General features: G+C 52.6%; 9 protein-coding genes across 9 annotated transcripts; 3 read left to right on the plus strand and 6 right to left on the minus strand.

The window, feature by feature from the left end:
• Nucleotides 1-283: 283 nt before the first annotated feature.
• HD553DRAFT_271493 (uncharacterized protein) lies at nucleotides 284-2,206 on the plus strand (the record flags this gene model as incomplete). Its single annotated transcript, XM_046177717.1, has 3 exons — nucleotides 284-692; nucleotides 753-1,192; nucleotides 1,307-2,206. 3 exons carry the CDS (start codon nucleotides 284-286, stop codon nucleotides 2,204-2,206), a joined length of 1,749 nt encoding a protein of 582 aa, XP_046037107.1.
• Nucleotides 2,207-2,411: 205 nt separating this feature from the next.
• HD553DRAFT_335018 (uncharacterized protein) lies at nucleotides 2,412-3,254 on the minus strand (the record flags this gene model as incomplete). The annotated part of the gene is made up of 2 exons (XM_046182176.1): nucleotides 2,412-3,134; nucleotides 3,198-3,254. The coding sequence occupies 2 exons, from the start codon at nucleotides 3,252-3,254 to the stop codon at nucleotides 2,412-2,414; spliced, it is 780 nt and encodes a 259-aa protein (XP_046037108.1).
• Nucleotides 3,255-4,574: 1,320 nt separating this feature from the next.
• Nucleotides 4,575-6,965, minus strand: HD553DRAFT_323593 (uncharacterized protein; the record flags this gene model as incomplete). Its single annotated transcript, XM_046181408.1, has 3 exons — nucleotides 4,575-5,295; nucleotides 5,826-5,937; nucleotides 6,242-6,965. The coding sequence occupies 3 exons, from the start codon at nucleotides 6,963-6,965 to the stop codon at nucleotides 4,575-4,577; spliced, it is 1,557 nt and encodes a 518-aa protein (XP_046037109.1).
• Nucleotides 6,966-7,704: 739 nt separating this feature from the next.
• Nucleotides 7,705-10,093, plus strand: HD553DRAFT_224439 (uncharacterized protein). Its single transcript, XM_046177260.1, has 8 exons — nucleotides 7,705-7,801; nucleotides 7,890-7,971; nucleotides 8,026-8,176; nucleotides 8,246-8,346; nucleotides 8,410-8,473; nucleotides 8,542-8,799; nucleotides 8,862-9,863; nucleotides 9,934-10,093. The coding sequence occupies exons 1-8, from the start codon at nucleotides 7,759-7,761 to the stop codon at nucleotides 10,000-10,002; spliced, it is 1,770 nt and encodes a 589-aa protein (XP_046037110.1). The 5' UTR covers nucleotides 7,705-7,758; the 3' UTR covers nucleotides 10,003-10,093.
• Nucleotides 10,041-15,929, minus strand: HD553DRAFT_283761 (uncharacterized protein). Its single transcript, XM_046178187.1, has 21 exons — nucleotides 15,836-15,929; nucleotides 15,591-15,743; nucleotides 15,149-15,497; nucleotides 14,795-15,077; nucleotides 14,539-14,715; nucleotides 14,364-14,473; nucleotides 14,046-14,294; nucleotides 13,958-13,988; nucleotides 13,815-13,890; nucleotides 13,588-13,748; nucleotides 13,259-13,520; nucleotides 12,260-13,203; nucleotides 11,885-12,200; nucleotides 11,793-11,820; nucleotides 11,608-11,723; nucleotides 11,493-11,552; nucleotides 11,361-11,426; nucleotides 11,056-11,290; nucleotides 10,812-10,993; nucleotides 10,616-10,747; nucleotides 10,041-10,558 (listed from the first exon to the last, which is right to left on the minus strand). Exons 1-21 carry the CDS (start codon nucleotides 15,836-15,838, stop codon nucleotides 10,184-10,186), a joined length of 4,308 nt encoding a protein of 1,435 aa, XP_046037111.1. The 5' UTR covers nucleotides 15,839-15,929; the 3' UTR covers nucleotides 10,041-10,183.
• A 49-nt stretch (nucleotides 15,930-15,978) lies between these two features.
• HD553DRAFT_310173 (ADP-ribosylation factor family-domain-containing protein) lies at nucleotides 15,979-17,751 on the minus strand. Its single transcript, XM_046179815.1, has 6 exons — nucleotides 17,443-17,751; nucleotides 17,317-17,354; nucleotides 17,101-17,215; nucleotides 16,885-16,965; nucleotides 16,551-16,724; nucleotides 15,979-16,433 (listed from the first exon to the last, which is right to left on the minus strand). Exons 1-6 carry the CDS (start codon nucleotides 17,506-17,508, stop codon nucleotides 16,359-16,361), a joined length of 549 nt encoding a protein of 182 aa, XP_046037112.1. The 5' UTR covers nucleotides 17,509-17,751; the 3' UTR covers nucleotides 15,979-16,358.
• Nucleotides 17,752-18,269: 518 nt separating this feature from the next.
• HD553DRAFT_341556 (uncharacterized protein) lies at nucleotides 18,270-22,597 on the minus strand (the record flags this gene model as incomplete). Its single annotated transcript, XM_046182646.1, has 7 exons — nucleotides 18,270-18,906; nucleotides 18,986-19,078; nucleotides 19,137-19,295; nucleotides 19,376-21,354; nucleotides 21,434-21,967; nucleotides 22,036-22,335; nucleotides 22,412-22,597. 7 exons carry the CDS (start codon nucleotides 22,595-22,597, stop codon nucleotides 18,270-18,272), a joined length of 3,888 nt encoding a protein of 1,295 aa, XP_046037113.1.
• A 550-nt stretch (nucleotides 22,598-23,147) lies between these two features.
• HD553DRAFT_323596 (uncharacterized protein) lies at nucleotides 23,148-25,575 on the plus strand (the record flags this gene model as incomplete). The annotated part of the gene is made up of 9 exons (XM_046181409.1): nucleotides 23,148-23,337; nucleotides 23,616-23,914; nucleotides 23,998-24,214; nucleotides 24,275-24,534; nucleotides 24,597-24,810; nucleotides 24,924-25,029; nucleotides 25,114-25,210; nucleotides 25,422-25,470; nucleotides 25,511-25,575. 9 exons carry the CDS (start codon nucleotides 23,148-23,150, stop codon nucleotides 25,573-25,575), a joined length of 1,497 nt encoding a protein of 498 aa, XP_046037114.1.
• Nucleotides 25,576-26,133: 558 nt separating this feature from the next.
• Nucleotides 26,134-26,894, minus strand: HD553DRAFT_341558 (uncharacterized protein; the record flags this gene model as incomplete). Its single annotated transcript, XM_046182647.1, has 2 exons — nucleotides 26,134-26,502; nucleotides 26,571-26,894. 2 exons carry the CDS (start codon nucleotides 26,892-26,894, stop codon nucleotides 26,134-26,136), a joined length of 693 nt encoding a protein of 230 aa, XP_046037115.1.
• Nucleotides 26,895-26,958: the final 64 nt, after the last annotated feature.

Here is a 26,958-nt window from a genome sequence, read left to right on the forward strand (position 1 = left end):
CGGCAACCCCGGCCAGCTTCAACGGGGACGAACAAGGAGGAGGCGGGGACAGCTCAAGACGATCTAGCGAGACTCCGGTTTCACACCGGTATGCGGTCACTGGGCCCGACGAAGATGCGAGGCTGAAGACGGTCGCCAAGATGGGAACCAAGGTCTTGGGAAGCGGGGATGGACAGGAGAGGGGGGAAGAGTGCTTCTTCTGGACTGATCTCCCTATGAATCGACTAGGTGCGTTCCTTCGAGCTATTTTCAAGATGCTTCAAGCTTACTCATGCGATCATGCATGGCATATGGCTCTATCGTATCAGGCTTCCGGTACATCGCTTGCGCAAACGGACCAAGATCTCACGAATCCTCACACCCAGGCGTCTTCCCCTTCTTCCGCCGAACACCGCAGCATTCTATCCATACCGACCGTCTCTTGCCTCCTGGCTCTGACTTGGAAGCTGCTGAACCTCCTTCTGAAGCCTTGCCTACCGGAGATGTCGAAATAGGAGGTGTGCACCTGGACTGGCAAGACCGATCCACCTTTCTCCGGATGTCACCCTCCGCCTTGACGTGTACCGCCGAAAAGGGTTTCCGGAGCGCCAGGACCAATGTGGGTGTCAGGGAGGGGACGTGGTATTTCGAATGCACCGTCCTCAAGGGAGGAGGAGAAGGAGGGACGGGGAGGGTCGTGACGAATCAAGGTCGTCCCGTCGATTTCAGCTCGGACGCAGGTCCTGCGGTAGGAGGGAAGACTTTACCTAAAGGATCTGGGACCGGGGACGGAGCACACGTAAGAATAGGATGGGCGAGGAGAGAAGCTTCGTTGAATGGTCCTTGCGGTCTGGATGCGTATTCGTACGGCATAAGGGATTCTTCGGGGGAGAAGATCACCATCTCCCGTCCGGCGGCTTATGGGGTACCTTTTGGTACGGGGGACGTTATCGGATGTTTGATACACTTGCCACCCTTGGACAATTTCTCTGGGGTTGAGGAGGTCGAAGAGAGGGAAAGGCAGAGACGGGAAGCAAGGAGGGTCGAAGACGATTCGTTGGACCCGGCGAGGATCGCTAGGAAACGGTATCCGCTTTACTATAAGGGACAACATTATTTCGAGATGGTCGAATATACCGTAGCCAAGGAGATGGAGAACCTCGTCGCGAGAGACGGGAGGGTGCTTGTACCCGCTATCAAACCGGGGACGGACGTCAATGCCGGGATAGCTGTACCGGTCAAGGAGACCAACCGGAACGGCGTGCCCGTTCCAAAAAGCAAAGCAAAAGGGGTCGGTGGGAACGGACCGATGACCAAGAATGCCGAGGGTGGAAAACTGGGCAAGGCGATCAAGAAGGGAAGGAAGAAGGCCGGTGAGGGGGACGAAGAGGCTCAAGCGGAGGACCAACCGAAAGAACTCCCCGTACTGAAAGGGTCGAGCATCACCTTCTTCCTCAACGGGAAGCCTATGACAGCAGACAACAAACCGGCTTTCACAGATATATTGCATTTCCTGCCTCTCAGGCAGACGGAGAAGGAAGCCAAGGCGAGAGAAGCCTTTGAAAAGGGAACGACAGCGGACGCTTTGATGAAGCAGAAAGAAAACCCGTATGACGACGGGACGTTGGGGTACTACCCCTTTGTCTCTTGTTTCGGTGGAGCCAAGGTCAAGTTCAACCCTGGGCCTGTATGGGAAGCACCGGTGGCAGACGAGGATTGGCCTGCGCTATCACGCGATGGTCCGGATGCAGAAGCACCGCTCTCTCGACTATCGCCCCGACCGATCAACGAGAGATGGCCAGAGTTCAGGGCGGAAGAACGCATCTATGACGACATTGACGACGAGGCCGATATGAGAAAGCTCAAAAAGTTCGAAGCCGACAAGCGTAAAGAACGACGAGACAATGGCGCAGGGACCGGTCCTGCCCGAGGCGGCAAACGAACTCGAGGTGCCCCTAAGAAGGGAGGAAAGAACGCGATGAGCTCGCTAGCAACAGAGAGATTCGATCGGAGTACCGTCTCTGGTGGATCTAGCCCGTTCCCGGACCAAGAGGCGGACAGCTTTGGGGCAGGTCAGGCGGATTCGAGGGGATCGACACCTGCTCAGACGGATTACGGGATGGATGTGGACGCGGCATTGCCTTCCCCTATACCAGGGACCAGCGGGTTTGGCCTCGACATGGGTATCCCGAGTCGATTAGCATACGAGACGGACGACAGGGAGTAGGTCTTCCTGTGTGGATTTGAGCTTTCTATTGTAACGAATTCACAATAGAATAACAGCGGGATATAATACACATGACGATATACGACAATACATAAAGGGCTCCTCTGAGAGCCAAGAGGCCCGGTCCGCACGGGATATTGCCACAGAGTTGTTGCCCATCGACGATGGATCGCGCTTTTACCCCTGACGGCTTTGTGTCGACAGGTCATCTGGGACTACGCCTAAAGGAGGTGCCGCGAGTAGAGAACGGTCTTGAGTGCGTGAAGGATGACCGGGTGGTGACCTCTTGGCCCGCTGGGTTTGCCTGTACCCCGCCTGAGTGAGCGTAGCTGTTGTCGGCTGCGCCAGATCTACTCGAGGCCCCTTCGGTGTTGATCGAAGTCTCGGCTGGGGTCTCTGCAAAGGGTTGTTCCTGTCTAGTGAAATCCTTCCAGCCGTATCTTTTGAACGCCGTCTCGCATTCATCGAGGAGATTTCCTCGCAGGTTTTGCTCTACCGTTCCGTCTTCTCGGGAGTACTCTTCCGTATATTTGAGCAGCTCGCCTAGAATCTCTGCTTTGTCGTTGGGGATGTCTCTACGATTGGAGTCGAAGTCCAAGAGACAACGCGCCCATTGATGCATGTCCATACACCAAATGCATAGCCGCCATAACGACCTTCTCTCTTTCCCCTGCTCAAAGATGTAGGCGCAATTGCCCTTCTCATCGCTGTCGCCTCGATCGTCTCTGAGCGTTGCCAAGAAGATGTCTCTGGCGAGTATAATCTGCTTGGTGAACCACGTATCAATTATCAACCTTTCAATTTGGTCTGGCATGTCTCCCTGACTGGCGCTTCCCCATTTCCTCCTGACTTCATCGATGATCTGCGCGAGATCTCCATCAGGCGCCCACGGGACTCCCTCGTTTATATTTTTCATAACGAGTGACACCTGTTCCAAGTGGGAAGAGCGTGACGCCTTGCTCGTCAAGGATTTGTTCGATGACTCGTCTACTAACATCACTACATAGTCCTCCACCGCGTCCAAGACTCTTGACGGGATTTGAGACATGATGAAACTGGTATGGGCAGTTCGAGGACTGGTCGTTGAATTCGTTTGGCCAGCTGGATGAATCTTCCCTCAATTTATACATGTAGTCGTGAGCATTTTGGCGGTTATTTATTCTCCTGGATGCAAGGAGGATACCAGCGAGCGACCGTAGCTGATACCGAGCGAACGACTGCCTTGTTTGCATCTCCTTTGTAGTCGGTCTGTTATCGGAACCAATCCTCACCTGCGTCACCTGATCAGATGATGATGATGTGATCTGGCGAAATGCAGTGCTCACCGAAACCAGTTGACTGGGTGGCTTCACGCACCTCCTTTCTCCGCAGTACCCTTTCCTCAGAGTATCTCGTAACTTGTATTCTTCAGCAGATCACCATATCGGCATACTGTAGTCAAAGTGACCATTAGCTGACCAGTCGTGCGGATTCTATTCTGCGTCTCATTTGACATCAGACGCGCCAAGCGTTCTTATCAAGGTCTCCTGAAACGCGTGATCCACAAGTCCAACTGGCTCAAATCCCGGTCAAGAGGGACTCTTCTTATCCGTAAACAGCATAAACTACTCGCGAAGTCAGGAGCGATTCACCTTGCGGACACAACCGCTTGCATACAGCCTTAGATGGTATGGAATTCGTTGATTGTTTCCACAGAGCGATGACATGGGGTACCTGATCTGATAACGACGACAAGATCAATCGCTCGTCACCGCGGGGTATCTAAGTCTGCTGACATGCATGCATTAAATTCTCTTCCTTTGATATCGTCCACCATGACGGGCGAATGGCGAAATCTGTAGATGCCGGCGGCACCAGGATTGACCAACTACTCATCGTTGTGATCACGATTGCGCAACAACAATGGTAACGCCGATACGATCCATATACAGAGTAAGTTAGCCTTGTATTGCATCTCGTTGAAGTTATGGCCTGAGAGAGTTGGTTCTCATTATTGCGATAGCTCCTACCGACACAGCTTAGCTCTCTCATCGTCCCAGCGACTGTATCCGTGCATATCTCTCAAGCCAGAACACAACCTTACCGCAATCGAAAGGACCAATCAGCTGAAGCTCATCTCACCGATCTCGTCAAAGACTTTAGGTCACCTAGTCTTTGGCCATCAAGGCACATGCACAGCGACACATTCACAAACGGCTGGTCTTGGACGCATCAGGGAGGTTCTATGAGCTGCTGGTTGTCATCAGAAGGGGAAAGACTTTGTACGATAACTTTATATAATAGGATAAAATGAGAAGTTGTCGCGTGCTGGTGAACAAGTGACTCGAGCTTGTCATAGAGCTGTTTCTAAAGAGTTCCGGTCACACCCCTAACATGCTTGAGTAGTCGGTGGTCGACCCGTAGACTCCGAGGCCTGCTCAGCCCCTTCCAGATGCTGATGGAAAGAGCCTTCGAGGGTGGACTGGGAATGAACGGAGCTCCAGTCCCTGCTTTCATCATTGTCAGAAAAAGTGGTTGAGGGATCCCACTGCCCAGCTTCCTCAGCCGTAATGAAGGTCTGCCAATTGTGCTCCCTGAAGACAACAAGGGCATCTTCGATCTCATCATCTTGCACAGGAGGTTCGGGTCGAGCTTTCCGTAGGAGAAACTTCACTTCGCACATAGCTTCACACCACATTTGTAGTGTTTCATCGACAACCGGATCTAGCTCCGATACCGACTCAAGTATCCTCAAGAACATTTTCCTTTCTTCCTCATCACGATCGAGGTTGCGATCGGCCCAGAGCTGCTCGACAAGCATGTCGGCAATCGCACAGACATTCCTGGTAAGCCACAGCTGAAAGATCATTCCCTCTGCTGCTGCGACAGAGGGGGATCCATACTCTCGAGTGAGATCCTTCTTGAGCTGGCCCAATGTAGGAGGAAGCGTGAGAGATGGTGTGAATGAAAGCATCTTCAGGTAGGACCACAACGTCTTTGTCTGGTCTGAGAGGGTCTCCTCCGGGTTCTGCCCATTCTCACGGCGGATGTAGTATTTGATACTGAGTATCTCGTTAGCTTTCGCTTTGACCTTTTCCAAATCGCACATGCTGTAAATGATGATAAGCTGGGGAAGTTGAATGCACACCTCGCGTAGATCTTCGAACCCTTTCTGACGGTGCCGCCTTCGTATCTATATGCCCTGTTGACTGGCTGTACTGTCTTCGATGACTTCCTTTGAAGAAATTCCCCGCAAGATTGCGTCATGCTGAGAACCCTGTCCAGACCCCTGATGTCATGTAATCATGTGACACGATGAGGCTGATCTGTCTTGTACTCATCGAATTGGTGTATGGAGAAGAGCGATAAATAATCTGAATCAGAGAGCTTAGCCTGTCTCACAACATCTCCCGACAGGATCTCGATCCCTTATCATCATACAGAGGCGTCCAATGCGGTCACTCGCTCCTAGATGACGGTACCGTATCAACGGACAAGTGGAAAATACTGTATACGCCTGCCAGCTGGTGGAGCCGCGCGGCATCGCAGCCCGCTGGTCCAGCTGGGCAAGGCGTCATCGCTCGTATCAATGCTCCATTTATCCCCCTTCCCCGCTGGGGGTAGATTCATAACTGTTCACGTCGTCGCGTCTGCGCAGGCGCGGGAGTCGAGCAGATGACGGATGGTCACTTCGTTTGATCGTTGAACGATGACTCCGGAACTTAGGCTTGCTGAGTCAAGATCCTGCGGTCCTGTCGCATCAATCATTCACGACTCCAACATTCAAAACTGATACCTGGCATGGTGATACAACATATATAATACAGTGTGACTCAGCGAACAAACGCCATATGCGATGACAGAAGTGCATTATTGTCTAATTCTGTTGAGATCCGGGTGGCAAGCCTGATCCGATAGAGAAGTTCGTACCCATCTGCGACACTACAGTGGTGTTCGCGAACGAGGTGGCCCCAGAGCTGTCGTCTCCATTCCTCCTTAACTTCTCCGATAGCACTGTTTGTAACAACGTCTCAAGATCCTGGTTAGACCACGTACGGATGCTGCTTGCACTGAAGTCGGGGCCGGTGCCGTATCGATCTACCGGCGAAGACATCGAATCACCTTTACCAAAGCGATAATCCTCCCATTTGTACCCCTTCAGCTGAATGGGGATCTCTATGAAATCTTTCTTGTCCCTGCCCTGGTCCTCGTTTCCCCCGCCTGCCTGGCAGCGGAAGAATTTTCTAGCGGTATCATGGACGAGTGTTCGTAGCCCTCCTAAGTATCCCATGTCGTTCCGCATGCATTCTATGAGGTCGAAGATATCGCTGTATACACGGTGCGGCTTCTTCTTGTCGATGTAGGTCTCCTTGTGGTAGATCTGCATCATGCTCTTCTTTGTACTAAACTCGCAATCCGGGTCATCACAACTGCACCAGGATACCTCGACTAGTTTCGAGTCCGTTCTGATCTGGTCGGCGAGCATGTGAGCCGCAGAGTACAAAGTTCTAGCTGTCCAAATCTCGTAGATCTGTTTCTCAAATTCGGTATGGCTAGCAGCGTCTGCGCCCAGCTCTGCGCAGACGAATGACTTGGCTTGCGTCAGGTCGAAGGATTCCGTCTCCTTGCGCACGGCCCGTGCTGCTGTGCTCAATCTGTGCCATTGAGTCGTTTCACCATCCATCTTCTTTCCTCCCACGACTACAAACCCTTCCTTCAGGTAATTCGTAACTGAAAAGAATTTGATGGCGGTTCTTCTGATGTCTTCTGAAGTAATCATGATGACGAGTGAGTGATGAAAAGGTGACGAGTTGTTGATGGGAATGAAGGGCTCGGATGCTTGGGTTGTCGAATGGAGAAGTGTCGACACCTCAATAGATCCCCTTCAGTTTCTGTTCTGGCTCTTCTATATCTATATAAACCTTGTGGACGGGCTTGTCTCCTTTGTCGAGCTATTGCGCGATAGGTGACACGGAAAGCCCTGTCTCGGTTGATCACTGGATCAAGCTTGTGCTATCACCTGATCGAGCTCGTGCGATCACCTGCTTGAATCTATGCGATCACCTCACGAAGATGGTGGGCTTGCATGACACGGATACCCTCACCCAAGGTCACGCCATACTGTGGCCTCGCCTGGTCAAGCGTAGGTCTCCTTTATACCTTACCCCTCCCCCTCGCTCTCTCTCTCGGCCAAGAAAGACTGCCGATGCCATAGGTTGATCAGCTGTCCAGCATGCACAACTTGCACCTCACTGGTTCACTCGAATGCTCTGCAGGATTTTCCCAGCCTCCAGGTCATGCACCTTCACGACATCATGACCAAAGCTACGCCACCGTCGCAGGTGTTCCCGGTGCACAATCGCGTTTCACCTGAAGCCTCGGTTTCTGGAGCGGAAGCAGAAAGATGATGTGTCACGTGACTTTGCTGTATGCGATCGCTGTCCGTAAGTGATCCCAAGGGTCCTTTGATCATAAATTCGACACTTGATCGCAAACATCAGCACAAGGTAAAGCCAGCCAGATGAACTCAAGATCACACAGCCAACCAATCATCCAGCAATAATCGATACGAGATGGCTCAGCAACTCGGCGGTCGCGGGTTGACCACAGTCGAGCGTGAGTGAAACGATCTCCTCATAAGCTTCCGGCGCTGACGATCACCCCCCCCCCCCCCCCCCCCTTCCCCTCTTTATTCACGCCGCAGTCCCGCTTCTCAAGCTATCGATGCCAAAAAATGCAGCTCTCAAACATACCGTACAAACGAAAGACCTCGAATGGACACACTAGTGAGCTTGATCTTATCCGCGACGATCTCTTAGGTCGAGCTGATTTCTTGGCAGCGTTGATACCCCTGCGAATCGGCTGTTCCTGCGGATCGAGACGATCAGACCATACCAAGAACAAGACGACGATCAAAGCCAGGCGTTAGGATCTAGTACAAGGAACAAGGATATGTGCAAGATCTCGATCTGGAGTGGTTCGAGCCGATATGTGAGCCTCCATCGGTCTTCATCAGGACCACCGGATCGACGTTGATCAGCGAAATACCTCTCGCACCAGTACCTCATTGACATCCTAGAGTATGCCAGACGATGGGATCATTCCAAATCCAAGAGACCGATTCTCTCTTACAAGTTATCGGTCAACGGACTTCTCGTCAAGTCAGTGCTCAGCAGGCATCGTAAAACCCTACAACAGACTGATAATCGATGATATCCATGTAGAGCTCTCGTCCCTCTATCCCAACTCTCTCATACGAAAGCCTCAGCCAAGAACGAAGATGATCACGTCAGTCGAGTCATTTTCCCGTTCACTTCGCAAACTCATCTTGATCGAAACCTGTGGACGCCGTGCAGACTTACAGCCGTGTCCAAGTCCGCTGCATCAACGAGACCGACGCGAGGAAGATCGTTGACACGCTCCTGGAATTCTGTCCTCAACTGGACGGAGGTCAGACCAAGGACAAACAACGACAGTTGACTCAATCTAGCATACGATCGACGAGGGATGAGGAGGAAAGTTTGGGAAGTGGAATGCTTACGGAGTCGCAGATGGGAGGAACGCTCGATGTTGCGAGGTCTGAGTATGGGTCAGCAATGTCGGAGTACGGAGCGGTATGTCGTCAATTCTTCTCAACGACCTAAACTGAGCTGAAAGTGAAGGAAACCTCCTCTAGGAATCCGTGATGTATTCGCCGATGATCGACAATCAAGGTTTCAAGGTCCCGCCACCGCCTTCGCAAACCAGACCCCGACCTGCCTCTCACTATCCCATGTCAAATCCTCGGTACCCGGATCTCGAGAATGAATCTACCTACCTACCTGATCGACAACCTGAAGCGATGTACAGAACACCTACGAAGCAACGTGAGATCATCTTACCTCGCAAAGGCCTATTCACGCGCGATTCGAACATTCAAAGTCAAACACAAACCCAGACACCAACGCAAACGCAAGCATCAGGGTATTCATCTCGTCCTATGACACCCGCCTTGTCGCTTCGAGGGGGTCCCGAGACTCACCGATTCCAGAATCAATACAAGAACCAGGCTTTTCGGTTCGATACCGTCCACGACCACAATAGGGTGCTCGCGGGCGGTACCATGGATGTCGGATCCCAAGAGAACCTCTACTCGTCCCCGCAAAAACAGAAACGATCCTACGAGGAGACCGAGATGGAAGCGCATACCCAAGGAGGAGAAGCAGAATCCTACACTCAACCGGAAACGTCTGGCCCGGCTCAATGGCCGTTACACGCCATTTCTAGTCCTCGAGCTCATCATACCAACTTGCACCCGCACGACTCGCCTTCAGCTAAACGGAGCAAGAGGGATCAATATCAGTACCGACACGACGATATGGATATGGATATAGGAATGAGAATGCACATGGATAAACAGCTCGTTCACGACAAGCCGCTCATCGATCTTTATGGACCGTCTATCAGGACGAAGCGCCCGACCCCGCAACTCGAGCCTGAAGCTGAAGCTGAATCCGAGCGTGCTCAGATGCTACTTTCTCGCCCGACTTATGCGAACGAAAAGGCGGTCTCCCAAAACGACGATCGCGAGAGGGTTTTCACTGAAATCCGATCGAAATCGGCCCTGTACTCGCTGGGAGAAGAAGAACTTGAAAGCATAGTTGCGAGCGTGGTCTGTGAGGAGGGATTCGCTGATCTCGTAAGGCCTTTAGAATCGTTTACCGTGAAGCTGTATGAGACTTCTGAGCTAAACCCTGGCTTCTTCTTAGGTCAAGAACATGCAAAGCCTTTGGCAAGCCCGAATCAAGATGGACGTGGAGACCAAGGCTCGAAACTAAACGAGCAGGGACGACTCAGCATATGACGAGGAAGTGAATGAACGAAGACTGGATCAGGAGCAATGCAATGTCTGACTAATCACTACAAGGTGTCATTTTCTCTACTCGTACAACAAGAACCTTTATGTCTATGAATGGTGTCAAAAGTGTCGTTCCGTCATCAGCAAGCTTGGAGCGGTAATCAAGTGGATGCCTCGATCATTGGTCGTTCCGGCCATGTCTTTCCACTTTCCAGCGGTTCTCCCTGAGCCTCCTTCTCGGCTTGTCGGATCAGCTTTGTGATAGTATCGGCCCCGGCGTTCATACCGCTCAAGGTAGTCAACGGGACCACGTCGCGACCGAATTTCCGAGAGAAATATGGCATAAGATCCTCTGCGACCGATCGGACGGTGGTTTCGCTCGTGTCTGGCAGCATCTTCTGTAGCGAAGTGGCTCGCACGTCATCGAGTCCACAGGCCGTGACGAGGTTGAACCAGCTGAGCGGCTGGTTCGTTACGTTCATGGCGAATCCGTGTGACGTGAAGCGGTGGCGCATATGAATACCGATCGAGGCCAACTAGACTCGCAAACGAGTCAGCGTTATGGGCCTTGGGTCAAGGGGACCACAACTTACCTTCTCGTTTGCATTCGCAAACACCCCAACGTGATCGTCAGGGTGAGGGGCGAGAACCTCGAGACCGTGCCGCTCGCGAGCATATGACGCCAGTATGTCTTGCAGGTATGAAACGTAACATCGAGTGGTCACCTAAACCAGATGAGGGCCCAGTGAGCAGACCGAACGGAAGAATACCAACGTACAGGAGACTCACCTCGGATCGCTGCAGATCAATCAATGGGTAACCAACTAGTTGTCCAGGACCGTGAAAGGTAACCTGTCCGCCCCGTTTCGTCACATGGAACTCTGCGCCGACGTTCTGTATTTTTTTTTCCTCCGGGTGCAATGCTCCGGCTTGAGCCTCTCGCCGGCCCGTGGTGTATGTTGGTGTGTGTTCTGCGAGATTGAAAAAGTCTAGTATCGACGATGCAGAGAGCAGGATTTTACTGGTGGCTTACCTAATAAGAGGATCACGTCCTGAAGAGCCAGATCACTGGTCGGATCTTCTTTCTTGGCTTTTAGTCGAGCTTGTATGATTGCGTTCTGTAGTTCGAGACCGGCTTGATATGGCAAAGGGTGCTGAAGTACGTGATACGCAATCGGCAATGGATTTCGCGAAGGTGAAGCCTGAGTTCCCGCCGAACATGATGATAACGCCGCGATAGCCGTCGGGAAAGCGAATTGCTTGCTGACCTGAAATGATAAAGGGAAGCGCATGCATCAGCTGACCGATGCAGTGACAGCGGTAGCAGCCCAGGCTCACCAAATTAAACCCGGTCAGAAGATTCGTCAAGCTATGTAGCAGCTCCGGACCTTCACGGATCAATGCCTGCAAGTATCGGTGTCAGATGATCAGCGCTCATGCGCGTCACGCAATGAGCTCAACTTGGCTTACCAGAACAACCTCGACAGCGATCAAAGCGATAATGATGACTTCCATACGGTGAGCGGAGCCCTGCGCAATATAATCAGCGCCGTGACAAACGTGTTGCGTTTTGATCATGGCTTACTTCGGTCAGGAGCGCTCGCAGCGTGCTCTGCACCTCGCTGGCGTAATCGATCTTTTGGTTGATCGTCTCAATACGATCTTCCATCTCAAACTCGCTTGAAACCGCGTCGAAATACGCTGGCAAGCCGTTGCAGGACGTGAGTAAACCATATCACTCACGGACAGACTTCGCCATGTCATGCTCACATTCCAATTGGGGCTCGGACCAATAGATCTGAATGCGGCAAGAAGGAATGTCAGCTGCGGGAGTTCGAATCAGGATCTGAGGCCCTACTCACTTCAGGGGTGTCTTCCAGTCCACCACCGCGGAAGTTGACCGCCTCTCGAAGTACCATCAGCTCTCCGATCTTCCGGATGACTTCTTTCCTCTTCAAAGGCTGTGTTCCCGTAGATTCGAGGAGTCCTGGGACTTTGCCGACGCTTTCGAGGTGCGCATTGAGCTTTGCTTCGACCAACGCGAGGGCCGATGATCGTGCCAAAGCAACTGAGAACGTGTACCGGGTCAAGAATGAGGCGTAGGTAGGAGACTGCTGGAACGAATGAAGCTCAGGCGGACGTCCAAGCAGGATCAAGTTGCCTTTGATTCTCGTTTCTCTGAAAGAAACTCGAATGAGTACGCGACAAATCGCCCTCCAAGGCTGGGCATTACTCACTCGCTAGGGTCGGTGACATAATCTACTTCCTCCGTTTGAATATCGTGGTGAGGGATGGGCCCGACTTCGATCCTAGCCCTCTTATTACGGACAACCTCGCGAATAAACGTTCGTCCTTCTGCATGCGACATACCCCATGTAACGAAGCTCCCTGATTTGAAGATCCAAATTTCGCCTTCCTTGCCTTGCTCGTAGGTCGGATTCTGCTCTAATGAGACACTGGCGATCGAAAACGGCGAAGCGTCGTTGGTACTGCTGGCTTCCCCTCTCCTTGCGGCTTCCTCGGCAAGCTTTGCCAAGCTGATCGCTTCCTCTGTCCGAGCGTCAGCTCCGGCACCGAGCCCGAAGTTCCAGCCTGAGACCACGATGGCCTGATCGGTCCTATCTTGCTCGAATGCCAGGGTGAAGGGAACTTCTTGACGATTGAGCTCTCGAGCTATGGCAACTAGATCGTAACGTTCGGCCGTCGAATAGGCAATGCATTGCATTACTGGACTTCGGGTTTCCGATCGACTGGATCTGAGGTCTTGCGAGGCAATGGCCTGACGTCTTTTGGCCGATTTGGCGTTTGACTTGGGTTTCCCTGGTGTTGACCGCTGCGGACGGTTCTTCTGATTTTGCTGCTGACCGAGATTGCGGGCAGAGTGGAACAATCGCCTATGTTCGTAAATCGAAGAGGCTGATCGCTGCGCGATATTCGGTCTTGTCGATCTTCCGAATGCTCGTGCAGGTTCGGGATCCACATCGAGGTCTGCCTCGATCGGAGCGTACGTGCGAGAACGGCCTTCAGAGTGATTAGGTTCAGAAGAATCACTCGGAGAAGGCTTTGGTGCGTCGTCTTCTGTTAGGGCACGGTTGAAGAGGGATTTCTGACCGCGAGAGAAGTAGAGAACCGGGATCTCTTTGCGGACGACCGCCTGAGTCACAGCTGCGTACCTTACAGACTGTTTGCGCAAATTGTAAGCTCAGGAAGAGCCTTCATCGCCGGCCATAACTCACCGAGCCAGGCGATTCATAATTGGCCTCCAAGAGAAGCTCAGAAATCACGCTCTTTAGGTGTCGAGCACTTCCACCACGTCGAAGAGCTTCCTTTGCGATAGCTCTCAGAGCCGATTCCGAGAATTGCAGCTCGCAGTCCCATCGGGAGAATAGCTTTCGTTGCTGCTTGATGATGGCGTTCTTTGGCTCCACAAGGATTCGCATCAAATCGGACAGGGATAAGGGATGAAGTGGAGCCAGGACCGGTACCCTTCCCACAAACCTGGTGGTTGCGAAAGCACGAGATGAGTGACGCGGTCGATATGTTAAATCACGAAACCGAGACTTACTCTGGAATGAAGCCATATTCCACAAGGTCGTGGCTCGTCAGCCCGGTCAATCGATCTTTGTTCGACATTGCTGATTCTTCCGCATGAGCGTCGCTATTTTCCAATGGTTCCGAGCCTGGCGCAGCTATTGGTTCGGCTAGTACGGCGTTGAAACCGATAGACTGCATACGGGTCTACGATGTAAGCAGGTTTCGAGCTGGGGTATGGATTTTCGTCTGGATACGTACGCCCTTGTTGCTCCTTCGAGCTATTATCTGCTCTAACCCGACGAAGGCTCCGGAAAGGATGAACAAGATATTTGTGCTGGTAATAGAAATGCGTTTAGATTTTCGCAGGGGATAAGAGCTTCTCTCGCTCGAACGGAACTCACGTGTCTACATTGAAGGTTTCGCCTTTGTTGCCTGCAGCGGTCTCAATCAGCGATCGATCATCCGGGTGAGTTCTAATCCTATACGCACCTCCGGACGACCCGACGCCGCCAGCAGCACCATGCTGAGGCAGCCCTTCCCTGATCCCCTTCTTCCCGGGCCAATCTGATGATGCAGCACCAAGTCCCTTACCTCCCGATGGACCTTCCGCTGATGTGTGTGGCGTTGATGACATCGAACCGCTTAGAGCCGATGGAGGAGGCGGGGTAGGCGCTACGGTTTGAGGTGAAGGCTTCGCTTGCAACGTCAGAGAAGTTCCTTCTAGTAGCTTCAGCAGGGCTGTTAGGGAAACGATTTCACATAATTAGCTAGAAGTCGATCTAAAGCACATCTATAGTCTGGACTTACCCTGCTGGACACCCTCGCCACCGACATCCCTACCTCCCCAACTCGCGCCTTCCCCACTTCCTCCTCGCCTGGCCAACTTGTCTACCTCGTCGATATGTATGATTCCGATCCTGCAATTTTCAACATGTCAGCCGCTTTTCCCCTCTCGCTTACTTGTCCCAGGAATCGAACTCACTCTGTTCGCGCGACATCCCAATCCGCGTTCTTCAACAGCCTTCCTACGGCACTCTCCACATCCTCTCCGACATATCCAGCTTGGGTGAAACTCGTTGCATCGGATGAGGCGAAGGGTACGTCCAAGATTCGAGCGAGGGTCCTCGCCAGGAGAGTCTTTCCTGAGCCAGTAGGGCCGCTGCAGGCACCAGAACAGAGTCAAGCGATTAGCTGAGCTTCGCGACAGTCAAGGAAGCAGGCTTGCTACTTTGACTCACAGCATCAAGACGTTGCTCTTCTCCAGATCAATATCATCCTCCACGTCCTCAAAGGCAAACCTCCCTCCCTCCTGATCATCTGCTGCGATTCCATCCTGCTCTTCTGACGCGGCATTCGTGCTCGATCCACCAGCCTGGACGCCATCATGGTCCCGATCGCTAGCGACACTCTGCACGAACGCCCCAGAAAGACGACCTAGCAGGGTTGAAGGCCTTCGTACGGCGGACCCGTCATCTATGGGCGGCTGATTCGGAGGAAATACGGGGGTGTAGAAGTTTCGGCCTGTCATAAGGCAACATGGATGTTATCAGCTCGTTATTTGAATGGTAGGAAATGAATCGCCAGAGCCTCACCTGTCCATGTCGAAGGCTCATGCGTCTTGGTCGGATCTGGCTCCACGATCCTACTCTCGATCCGGATCTCCCTCCTCTCCCCGCCAGAATCCCTATTCCGCTTAGTTGAAGCCTTGGGGACGACCGTGTTTCTCGACTCTTCAAGCTCGACTCGCGCAGCCGAGGAAGCGGCGGATATCCTAGCTTCTTCCTGTTCCAATGCAGCTTGTTCCTTGTCCAGGTTTTCCCTGAAAGCCTGAGCTTGTTCTCTCGAGTGGACTATCCGGTGATAATGGTTGAACACGGCTACGGAGAGGGTCTTTTTGGCTTTATCTTGTCCGACGATGTATTTGTCCAGGTGGTTCGATATCTGAATCGATACCGACCCGAAACCATGGTCAGCTACGACGTTCAAGGCTCATGTATAGCTTATCCGAAGGACGACTGTACTGTATGGACTCACATCGCGAGGGCTCTTCACCCAAACCCCATCTCCAGCCATAAACCCGTCCTTCCCCTTGACACTCGTCGTAGCCAACCGCCTCGAGCTATTATGTAGGCTGCATATTGTTGAAAGATTCCCAAGTCCACGATGACGGCCGTGCGAGACCCGAAACTGTTTCAAGACAGAGCAGAACATAGGGGGGCGAAATATGCAGTCATTATTAGCAAGCAGGCGCCGGCATCGACTGAGGTGAGGAAGCGTACCATCCTGTTGGCCAGACCTGTGCAGCTCGTATACTTTCTTCCTGAGTGTATCTTCAAGATGATAGTATGCTGTGCTAGTTACTGTCCCTCTGATTGAGAATGGGTTGGTGAAGACACTCTGGCAGCAAGGTCGACCTTACTCGAGATACGAGCGGTCGAGCGAGGATCTTTGGGACCGAGTGAGTTGCCGCGGGGACCCCGGCTTCGGCCGATCCGACATCAAATCATGGCCACTAACCCTTAGTCAACGGCAGCGTTCCATGAGTGATATACATATCAAGAATAGGATCTAGATGTCAAGAGCTCATTACAGCCAGCTCCGGTGAGATTATTGAGGCATTACTTTGTATACAAGATATAAGAGAAGCGAAAAGAGAAAGTTCGGGCGATCGGATAGAAGGGATATCCCCTGCCGTACAAAGGCCAGTAGCGAAACTGGCACAGAACACGGTCAACTGAAAAGTAGCGGTCGTCCGAAAGACCAGTCCTCAGGGTGAGAGCCCGTCGAAGTGGGAACGGTGGTCTAGTGCGCTCGTTGCGTCAACCAGGAGATGAGGAGGTCCAGATTATGCTTCGTCTTGTTTGATGTCGAGTAACACTGGAATTCCAATCCCCAACGAGAAGATGATCGTTGGTATCAGCCTTACGCTCATAGCACCGCGCGATTCACCCCGAGTCCCTGTCGAACTTGTGGCAAAGGAGACTCTACACTCACGCTGACAGCCCGATCCCGGATCCTCTCCAATCCCATGGCCCCGATCATCTCGTCCACTCCCATGGCTTCTGGTAGGTCGTTCTTGTTCGCCAGTACCAACAGGGGTACGCCGGCTAGTGCTTGAACGGCGAGGAGGGAGTGAAGCTCGGAGGCTGCTGTGGGAATTGTTGCTCGCTGATTACGTCCGAGGGTGAGCGCGAAAGTGAAGATGGGGGCGATACGAGCGCAAAGGTGACGGTCATTGAATGTAAAGATCAAATAGGTGGAGAAGGGTCTCGTCAGCGAAACAGGGATGCAACCCGGACGAAGAGACGGTGAAAAAGGGGCAACTCACGTCTGCAGAATCCACCACGTAGACGATCGCATCCGCCCCTCTTGCATACCGATCCCACATGTTTCTAAACTTTGGTTGACCCTGAAGCGCCCAAGCCAGAAATTCAAACGCGATCCGTCAGCCCCGGTACTTGTATTATATGTCCCAGCTTTCGACTTTGTCCTCCTAGTCCCTTCTCAGACATCAGGGGTAGCGGCAAAAGGAACCCAGACTCACGCCCAAATCCCAGATCTTCATGTTCACGTTCCCCTTCTTGACCTGTTTCAGATTGAACGCTACGGTAGGCACCACATCCGAGCTGAACTGGTTGGCTGCCAGAACGTTTGTCAAGCTATGGTCGAGTTGTCGATACACCCAGAGCGGGAGAGAGAAAGGGTTCGGTAAGCTTCGGACGGGCCTTGCGATATCATGAGAGGAGGGAAAGGGACTTGCCTGGTCTTCCCACTAGCTTGCAGTCCGACGATCGTAACCTAATCTCACCCAACATTCGGACAATAGAATCCGGATCAGCTGATATACCCAACACGTCTACCTCCATCGAAAGGCGGTTGTACCGACCTCGAGCTTCTTCTGCCATAGCAGACCTTTGAGCCATTCGATCAGCCCTGAGAATAGGTACGCCATTGTCTACGGATATGAGAGCGCCTGGGAGGTGGTCAAGGTGGTATTATATCTTGTTCTGATGAAGAATGATGGTGTGATTGATTGCACTCGATGTCATTGTCCCCTATCTCTGGCCTCTGGTTACCCTGGCTGTCGTCACCTCATCACCACCTGTCCCTGGCGCTGTCGCAGCATAGGCAGTGCTGATAAACCTACCACGCGTCAGCATAATTCTATGCTGAACGCGCGTGTTGAGATGTCGCGCGACGCTTCGCGCGACAAGAACACTCTTGATGCCTGAAAAAATACCAAGCGTCATCTTTCCCGTCGTTCACCTCCAGGGCAAAAACGTGTTCCCGCGTCTTTCTTTTGTACTTCCCGCGAGTTTCACTTGAATCCCCTTTTCATTATTTTCATTGTCGACGCATGATACGTGCGTATCCAGTACTCACGTACGTGAAGACATGCAAGACAACATGACTGTCACCTAACTGGTTGGAACACCATCGATTCATGTAAGCCAGCGATTGAATCGTTCCAACAACTTGCTATGTACAATGTCTCCCTCGTTATTGTCAAGTCGATCGACCGGAGAGAATAGGGCAGACATACAACACACAGCAATATTACGCGATGCTTGGGATTATAGAACCGTCGACAGCAGAGAAGAGATACAGCATAAATTCAACACTATGTATACCACAAGACCCCAATCACACCTCCCACTTCGTGCTCCGCTCTGGCTAACTTGTCGGCACTCACTTCCCGCGAGCATTCCCGCCTCATTTTTCGGCCCCGTCATCTTTCCCGCTCCTCTTTCCCCCTTTACCGCTGCCACCTCTTTCGAGTCCCCCAACCTTCTTCTTCTCTTCAACGTCCGCCGGTATGTCCTCTTCCTCGTCGGAATCGGTTGGAGCGTCTTCCTGCCAGGGCGAAAGCATCCCTTCTGTCGATCCGGGCTGTTCTGCCTCCCGAATTCGCCGGTTCATGTCTCGCGCCGCCGGATACACAGCATTGGCGAAGATATCAACCATTTCCCGAAGATACTTCTGACCAGCGTTGATCCCCGGCGATTCAAAGACCAAGACAGAACACGTTCCCTCAGTGAAGGGTCCCGTTGTAAAGGTCACCGAGAACCTTCCTGTCCGCTCGGCGAGTTCGACGTTCTTGGTCTTCTGAAGCTCAGTGTAGTGGCCGATTTGCTTCGTCCGTTCATGCGCCGCCTCTCTTGCGGACCTTGCCTTCTCGCTCTTCTGGGTGAGCGATCCCGGTCCAATGAAAGCGTCGGGGAGCCAGTTCGGATTGGTCGCGGACTCCCATACTGGCATCTCTCGCTTGTCCTTCCTCTGTAGATCCACGTAAAGCGTCGTTGGATTCTCCAACTCGTGCTTGAACTCGATCTTTTCTGGATACCACTCGCTATTGTATGCCAACCAATGGTCAAGAAGGCACAAGTCAATCACATATCTTTCCCCGTCTCATTATTCGCGTAACTCACGCATTCACTGAGGGGGTCGATTTCCCGCCACCGTTGTTAGCATCGAGCACCATCTTGATCAACGCCCCTTGTACCTGCTCTTTCTCTTGCGTCCTGCAACACACATGTTAGCCTACAGCCAACGCTTTGCGAATGCTTAAGAACGACATACTCAATATCTTGCGCCGTCCCATGCGGCCCGTCTCCTTCGTCGCTCTCCTTCCCGCTAGCCAACTCACTATTCCCGCCCAAGTCCCCGCCGCCCATGTCGATATCGTCGTTCCCGTCAATAATATCAGACATGTTTTCCTGGCCGATTACCGCTTCCCGACTAGGTATTTCGCAAATGCAAGTTTAAATAATTTCTGACTTAGTGGAAGTTGGTGATTAGTTTGTGAGTTAGCTACACACCTTGCCTGCGCCCGTTGCTCCGCTGCCCTCCGTCGTTCCGCTTTCAGGGCTTCCTCCCGCAACTCGATGTTATGGAAGTCGATCTCTTCCGTCACGGCTGGTTTCGACCAACGGAACCTCTCTGGCACGACTTGCGACTCGCTCGCAACAACCCCCTCCCCCGTTCCGCCGCCGCTGAGACCAGGGTAGTGAAATTGGCAAAGGTAGGATTCTACCTCCCGCTCGTATCGCTTTCCCATCACTCGTGCGAGGACTTTCTCCCGGAAAGAACACCGCTCCGTGAAAGTCAGACCGTCCATCAAACCCAGCTTCAGGCGCCAAACATCGCTCAGGTATCCCGCCCAGGTCTCCGTATGGACCACGATGTCCAATTGTTCCCCGATATGGGCTCGCAAAGTCTCCCGTCCCGCGCTGATGAGCGGCCTCGATGCTAAGGTGCGAAGAGCGGGAAGGGCCCATTTTGGGTTCGTTTGGGCAAGACTCATGTCGAAGGCGACCGGTATCGCTACAGTCTCCCCGTTCTCCCTCCACAACTCTCGAGCACGCGATGCAATGTCCGCCCACCGATGCCTCGCTTCGGGCAGACGTTTGGCGACTTGCAGTTTCTCCAAGGTAGTTGCAAGCCTTACCCCATCGGTCCGCCGGAACATGTCGAGAACGGGAATCCACTCGCTTTCGTAGAACCTTCCCGCCCCGATCAATCGCCGGAGATAATGCAATTCCCCCGCGAGAGACGATTCTGACTTGTATTCCCGTCGCTTGCTGAAGATCGTCGAGATGATTCCGGCGACGGTCATAATGAAGTCGGGACTTGCTCCCCGCATCCATTCGCGGCCCATGAAATACCCTTGCTCCCAACCGTACTGCCGTATTTCCAACCCAGCCACAACTCTCATCGCTGCCGCTCTTTCAAGTTTATGTCTCGAGTGCAACCAGAGTGTCTTCTTCGCCTCGGTGTCGCAGACGCTTGGTAATGCGTCGACACTCAGTTCCCCGCGACTTTGGATGGGAGAGTCGCCCAACAGTTCGTCAACGGCCTCAGCGGCCATGTCCTCCTGCGCCTTAATCTCTTCGAGCAGCTCTAAAGGGCGTGTGAGAACCACGTTGACCAGTTTTTCGGTCATTCCCGTCACTGCCAGCGCTCGCCTGGACAATTCCCGCCCGGATACTCCACGCCAGTATTCATCTTTTGCTTCGAGAACTTGAACGGCCATCCCAAGCACCTGGTTCTCCGCAACGTCGAGCCCGAAGTTGCCAGCACCCCGAAAGCGCCCACCGAGACTAAACGCGACGTCGTACACTCCGGAGTCCCAGCAGATCTCGTAGAAGTCGCAGAGACGCGCGGCTTGCGGGCGTCCATCTCCTCCTGCTAGAGCTGTAATCTTCGCCCACTCCTCCGGATTCCAACCTTCACCAAGGATCTCCTCGATCCGGGTTATTCCATACAGCAACCACAAGTCGAGACTCGCGTCTTCCCGCTTCAACTGGTACCGTGCGTGCGTCAGAGCATCACATAGCCCGTCGGGGTTCTTGTACCGGGCGGTGTGGAATGGCTCGACCCAGCGAGATCCTGAGCGGTAAATCGGTTCCCGCAAGTTTCGATGCATCCCGTAAACAACCCCGCCGAGCCAGTCCTTTTCCTCCTTCTGGAGTCTCGTGTTCGCAGCCGGTTGTTGGTTTGGGGTGGGGGAGGCAGCGAACTCGTCCACACTTTTCTCCCTACGCGCCCGTCCCTTCAACTCGACTTTCTCGGCCATGCCTTGCCTCGTCCGCACAGTCGAAGAGCCCGGAAGCTCAAAGCCGCCTGACGGGAACCGTTGGTCGAACTTCGCGAAGCTTTCCTTGATCGCTTTGTCGTCTATTTTATAAGCCGACCTAGCAATCACTGGTTCGGGACGAGTGAAGCTGATTGTGGGTGTGTCCCAAAGTTCAAACGGAACCATTCCCGCTGGGTGAGGCAGGTTCTCGATACCTTCGTTCTGTATACCGTTCAAGCACATCACCATCAGCACACGATTCATCTTAATTTTCCTAATTGAGATATTGCCCAAGACTAACCTTTCCCGCAGCGACCTCTGCACTTTCACTTCCGGACATGGCGTTCCCGTCCCCCCCTGCTGCGCCCTTCTTCGACTCCCCCTCCTCCGTTCCTCCCATGGCACCTCCGGTTTGTCCCGTTGCACCTGTGTTATCGGCGACAGCCTCTTTGTCTTTCCTCTGGGAACCCGGAGCTACCTGTTCTTCCTCCTCCTTAGCCGAGTCTCCTGACGAAGGCACAGGCTTTGCGGGACCCTGATCCCTTCGATCCTCAGAGTCTTTGCCAACGTTCCCCTCCCAGGAAGCGAATCCATCCTCTCCTTTCCCGCCTGGTCCCCATCCGAGATTTGTGTCCGCCGTATCTCGAACATCGCCCAAACCCCCCAAACCCCCCAAATCTCCAAGATCTCCCATCAACACATCCTCCTCTTCGACGCCAGGCTTCTGGTCCCCGAAGAAATGGGTGTTGAGTCCGGAGACGTCCAGATTGTTCAGTAGGTCATCCGTATAATCGAAGGTATCTTTTCCAAGATCACCCGTGCTGGCATGAATGTCCTGATCATTTCGAAAACCTACTTGTGAATATGCTGTGTTGAGCGCCTCGAGACAACTGGGTGGCTCACCGGTTTCACCTCTTCGTCGTCTTCCCGCCCTTCCTCCTGCTTTTGTCCTTGCTCGTCAACATCCACCCGCTTGTCGGTCTCTACCCCGTCCTTTTCTCCCGTTCCCGCTGTACCCTGCTCATGCTCCCTCTCGTTGGCGGGGGTCCCTGCGGGATCCGACTTGCGTTCGACCTGAGGTGTGATGTCACGGGAAAGCGCTGGAACTGGTTGCGGGGTGCGCTCAGGAGGTGGGGTGGAGAGGGGTGTCGAGGGTGCGGTTTCGCTTTCCTTTTTGGTAACGGAAACCTTCTTCTTTTTCTCCTGGAAATTGAAGTCAGATAGCGTATATCATCAGTGCACTCATCAACAACATGCAGCACATCAGGTCAACGCTTACTTCGGTACCCTCCAGCGTCTCCTCCGCCTTCCGCTTGCCCGTCCCCTTGTTCTTCTTGCTCCCCTTCTTCTTCTTCCTGTTCTGCGCGTTCAGTAGGCATTGCGCTCTTTTCACTTCATAGAGTTCCTCTGGAGTGAGCTTGGGTTTTGAGACATTAAGCTCGGACTTGGTAGTGTTTGCTGACATGATATTAAGTCGTTGGCGATAAGGAATAGGTAGGTACAGCGAAAAGACTATGAAGCTATGTGATTCACGCAAATGGAGTTCAATATCTTGCATACGCGCCCCCTCGAGTTCGAGTCTCGAGCGATTTTCATCAGCTCTTCTATATACCTCCCTAAACACGTTATACACAGACTCGCCTTCTTTGTCCTTCGAAGATCCTTGTACCTGAACGATCAAGACGTATCCTTTGTGAACTGTTTGAGGGTATCGCAATGTCGGGTCTCATTGTTGTTGTGCGGGAAACTAGGATTCTTTGTTTTGATTGTGAGACATGCCTTTGATCTCTTTGTGCGGTAACGCGTGTGACTCGTCGATCCCACTTTTAAGGTCTGATTCGTCATTCCCGCCATTCCCGTCTCCAAAAAGTAAACAAACTGGCAGCCACCAGATATCGCAGATTTCTCAAAGTTCGGTCTCGATCACCTTGTAAGTCCTTCGAACCCTCCTTTCACTGTCATCAATCGTTTCATTCTGCAGCTATATCTTTCCCAATACTTGCTAGAGAGGCGGTATGCAGTCTGGACATCATAGCCAAACCCTGGCGTCCGCATACAACGATGCCACCATCAACTTAAATCACGACCATACAGAGCCCTTTACCACCAACACGAATAACGACCATACAGAGCCCTTTACCACCAACGATCTATCAAATGAGCTTGATCTTGGGGAGGCATTGGATATACGCGCGGCAACGGCCAGTCAAGTCGGCCAGTTGAACTACAATCTTGCCGTGCAGGATATCCTTAGCTCCCTCCGCGTACAATGCTCGCAATACGCTACCAAACTCAACATCGAACCGCAGAGGTTACTCTACTCCGTTCTCAATATCAGCGAGAAGGAAAAGAAGAGTCGCAAACTGAACGAGTGGCAAGCATGGGTACATCTCACTGCAAAAGACCTCCGTGAGTCCGCTGTTCCCGTGTCCAGGGGAGGTCTCACCTCGCACCCGCAGCTCACTATGTCTTCCGGCTTGCAGGCCTCTCAGCCAACATCGATGCGACTCCCGTACCCTCATCAGACAGCACTTCTGCGTCGGTCCCCTCGGCCACCCCTTCGGTTGTTCAAGAGCAATTTAAAACGCTTCAAGCAGAAGCCAAAAAGAGAAAGGCTGCGAATTACTGGCCACCTGATGTCATCGAGCGGACGTTAGAGGAGCTTGAGCAGAAGCGTCAGGGGAATAAGCGCCGTACTACAGCCACAGTACCAAAGATCAAAGATACACGGAGGTTACAAGCGATACGCGGCAACGCTATGATCCAGGAACTGTCCTTACAGGTCAGTCGTCCTCTTTTTGGTCCGAGTTATTAGTTGCCAGGTGCTGATCACCTGGCGGGAACGCTCAACCGGGCGGTTCATAGCTTGGTCGACTTCACGACAACTATGAGATTGCCAGCTTCATCCTTTTAATGCCTCTTGCGGCGGACCATCCGTTCATGCCACAGGCCGTGATCAAGGGCCCGTACCTCGAGGCGGTGTTGCAGAAGCGTTGGGGAATCGGCGGGAATAATCCAGACCATAGCCGGACTGTTCTCAATTCAATTCAGGCAGGGATTTCTGAACTTCGCGCTCGACGTCGTGAGTGATTCTTCTAGATCTCGGTGCCTTGGAACCGCTAACGCTTCTTCGGTGACACAGAGGATGCTCATGCTTCTCGTGACGCGGATGGCGCCAGTAGCGACTCGCTCGCTGTTCAGCATTCCCGTCTCCCATTGCAGGCCCAGCGAACTAGGCTGACCGAGGAGATAAGCCACGTCCTCAGCACTACTTCCAGCAAGAAAATGACCACAGTTCCTTGGTCCTCGATGAACGTTCTCTGCCTCGAACGCGACGTGTGGTGGGAATCTGTTAAGGTCGACTTCAACTGGAGCTTCGTACGCGAAGGTCGCAAGGAAGCTGTATGTTCTTTCCCACCAATGGCCCAGCGTCGAGCTAATAGCAGGGTCTGAATGCTTGGCAGCTCTTGTACTTGGGCGGCATATATGTCAAGGGCCAACTCGTCCTTAAGAGTCTAAGTGAATATGACGAAGATCACGCCACCGCCATCCGTAACGCCTTGAAACAGATGGCCTTGAAGAACGATAATAAGGCTGCCATCAAGCGTCAATTTGGAGACAATCCCCCATCCTTCTCTGAGCCAGATTTCGAACACTGGAAGGCACAACTGCCTGTCCGTGTGGACTTGTAGATCAGTCATCCATTCACGTAGAATCGAACACCTATCCTTTCCATGGTCAAAGCGTAGTGGCGGGAATGAATTGCTCAAATGTCTCTTGATCGTATACAGAGCGAGCAATGAAGCCAAGTTATGTCTCTGTTTCTGAAGCGTGCCTGTGGCGACGTTTAGTCGGCACGGACACGCTTCAGAAACAGAGACATAACTTGGCTTCATTGTGAGCCCGGGATCGACGCTTACATCGCGGGAAAAAAAAATTGGGTGGGAAAAGGACTCAAGCGATCGATAATCAATATAATAGATGTGGTAGCATTAACTATATGTGTTCCTGCCCTGCCAACCAAACGTACCGAAAGCAACAAGATGCCGTGGCGATCAGCAACCACTCGGTCCGGACAGTGAGACAACGAGAAGAGGAAAAAGCAGAAGTAGCGGCTTGTCAACCCCAAGTCTAGCGTCAACATTCCCGCGAGGCCCTGCTAGAATGCGCCGTTCCCGCGTGAAATTGATGCTTTCCCGCCGCAAAAAGAAAAGTTCCCGCATCGATTCGAACGGAGATCTCTAAAAGCCCAGGACAAAAAAGTCCATTCATTCTCATAAACCATTCAGCCAGTGACTGTTCGAGTGCCAATCTTGCAACGTTGGGCACAAACAACACGTGAGCTACGATATTTACGCACATGATCTACGCGTTTCAGGTGTGATCGCCTCTGCGAATTCCGATAATATTGTCAAGCACCTGCAGTTGTTGACTGCTCACTGAACTGCATACCCCAGCGTTCATTGTGAACACCTCAAAGCAAAGATCGACCGGTAGAGCTACATCTCATGTTCGCAAAAGATTGTTGAGTCGCTAAACGGTGCGACATGACCGAACACGTCTCGCAGCTGCCCCCTCCCGTAACATCAGTCGGTCACAACGTTTGCTGCAGTGAAAGTCACACAGTTACAGGGGGTACAAGTACCATCGGCCGTCCGCAGGTGAAAATTGGTTACAGTGCTGTGTGTTATACAATACCAGGTTGCTACTGACAGGGGTTGACGTGAGACGCACGTCTGAGCTGGCTGACTAGAACATCATCGTATTAATTGAGACCGTCAGAAGCCATCATCGACTACAAGATACAAGCACGACAAATATAAAGCGATATGTCGCTTGACAAACTATATATATATATATTGGCAATTACTGCCTTCCCGTAATCTATAGTCGCCGATATTCCGTTCCCGTCTATATAAACCGAGCGCAATAATACACGTCTGAGGCGTGATGCGGTAAGAATTCGCTGTCAAATGAGTCGGAAGGGAAGATTGAGCTCACCTAGCTGATGTGGCCCATCCTGCCGTTGTGAAGGCAGGTACACCTAGTCCGGGCGACCTCCACCTCGTGCATGTAAACAGTCCATACCGACATATCACGGACGACGGGAACGCGGGCATCCGTCTCCTGCACCGAATAACCGATTCGTCGAAGTCGGGGCCGGAGGATGTGAATATTATATAAGGCCGCAGCGACTGGGCCCCACGAGATCGGGGTGTGTTCTTTGCAGAAACGACTCTTCTGCATCTGATGCCAGAGCCCCTGGCCGAACGCAAACACCTCTCGCATATCCTCCCAACGAAGCACCTCATGCGAAGGAGCAGTGGCGATGTATTCCCGCGCATCTTCCATGGCCATCAAGATGATCTCCTGGATTAATGATCGGTAAAGGTGATGAGTGTCGGAATTCCTCTTAGTAGACGAGACGAAGGACTCACATGACACAACCATTGAGTGTACGGCTTGTCACAATATTCTACGAGCGGGTACGAGAACGGCCTCTCCGCCGCGGACATGAATACCGGTAGAGGGAGGTTGTGGACGTGGTACCCAGGAGGGAACTGTAGGGTGGGCAGGTCTTCGTTCCAAATTAACCTCGACTGAGCGCTGCCGGTCGGTTCCCAGAGGAGACAAGGTCGGTTGTCGACCCGATTCTGCCAAAGCTTGGGACATTCGGGGAAGTAGACCCGGACGTATGGGGGCGGACGGCCAGGCGAATAACGAGGAGGGACGATATCGTTGGAACCGGCGGGAACAGACATTGTGACTATGTTAGAGCGAGTGGGGCTAGTTGGTGGGTACTTGACTTTGCTAATTACCTCGAAC

Source organism: Filobasidium floriforme, assembly GCF_021052385.1.
Source record: "Filobasidium floriforme strain CBS 6241 chromosome Unknown HD553scaffold_9, whole genome shotgun sequence".
Taxonomy (NCBI): domain Eukaryota; kingdom Fungi; phylum Basidiomycota; class Tremellomycetes; order Filobasidiales; family Filobasidiaceae; genus Filobasidium; species Filobasidium floriforme.

Bases quoted from the DNA above. Each gene is read 5' to 3' on its own strand.
- HD553DRAFT_224439 (XM_046177260.1), top strand. From the start codon at position 7,759: ATGGCTCAGCAACTCGGCGGTCGCGGGTTGACCACAGTCGAGC. The intron at 7,802-7,889 runs GTGAGTGAAACG...TTCACGCCGCAG, and splicing joins CGGGTTGACCACAGTCGAGC to TCCCGCTTCTCAAGCTATCG. The intron at 9,864-9,933 runs GTAAGGCCTTTA...GCTTCTTCTTAG, and splicing joins AGGAGGGATTCGCTGATCTC to GTCAAGAACATGCAAAGCCT.
- HD553DRAFT_283761 (XM_046178187.1), bottom strand. The intron at 14,474-14,538 runs GTGAGTTCGATT...TGAAAATTGCAG, and splicing joins TGGGATGTCGCGCGAACAGA to GATCGGAATCATACATATCG. The intron at 13,749-13,814 runs GTACGTATCCAG...ACCCGTATGCAG, and splicing joins CTCGAAGGAGCAACAAGGGC to TCTATCGGTTTCAACGCCGT.
- HD553DRAFT_310173 (XM_046179815.1), bottom strand. From the start codon at position 17,508: ATGGCGTACCTATTCTCAGGGCTGATCGAATGGCTCAAAGGTCTGCTA. The intron at 17,216-17,316 runs GCAAGTCCCTTT...ACTCGACCATAG, and splicing joins CAAGCTAGTGGGAAGACCAG to CTTGACAAACGTTCTGGCAG. The intron at 16,966-17,100 runs GTGAGTCTGGGT...TGGGCGCTTCAG, and splicing joins TGAAGATCTGGGATTTGGGC to GGTCAACCAAAGTTTAGAAA.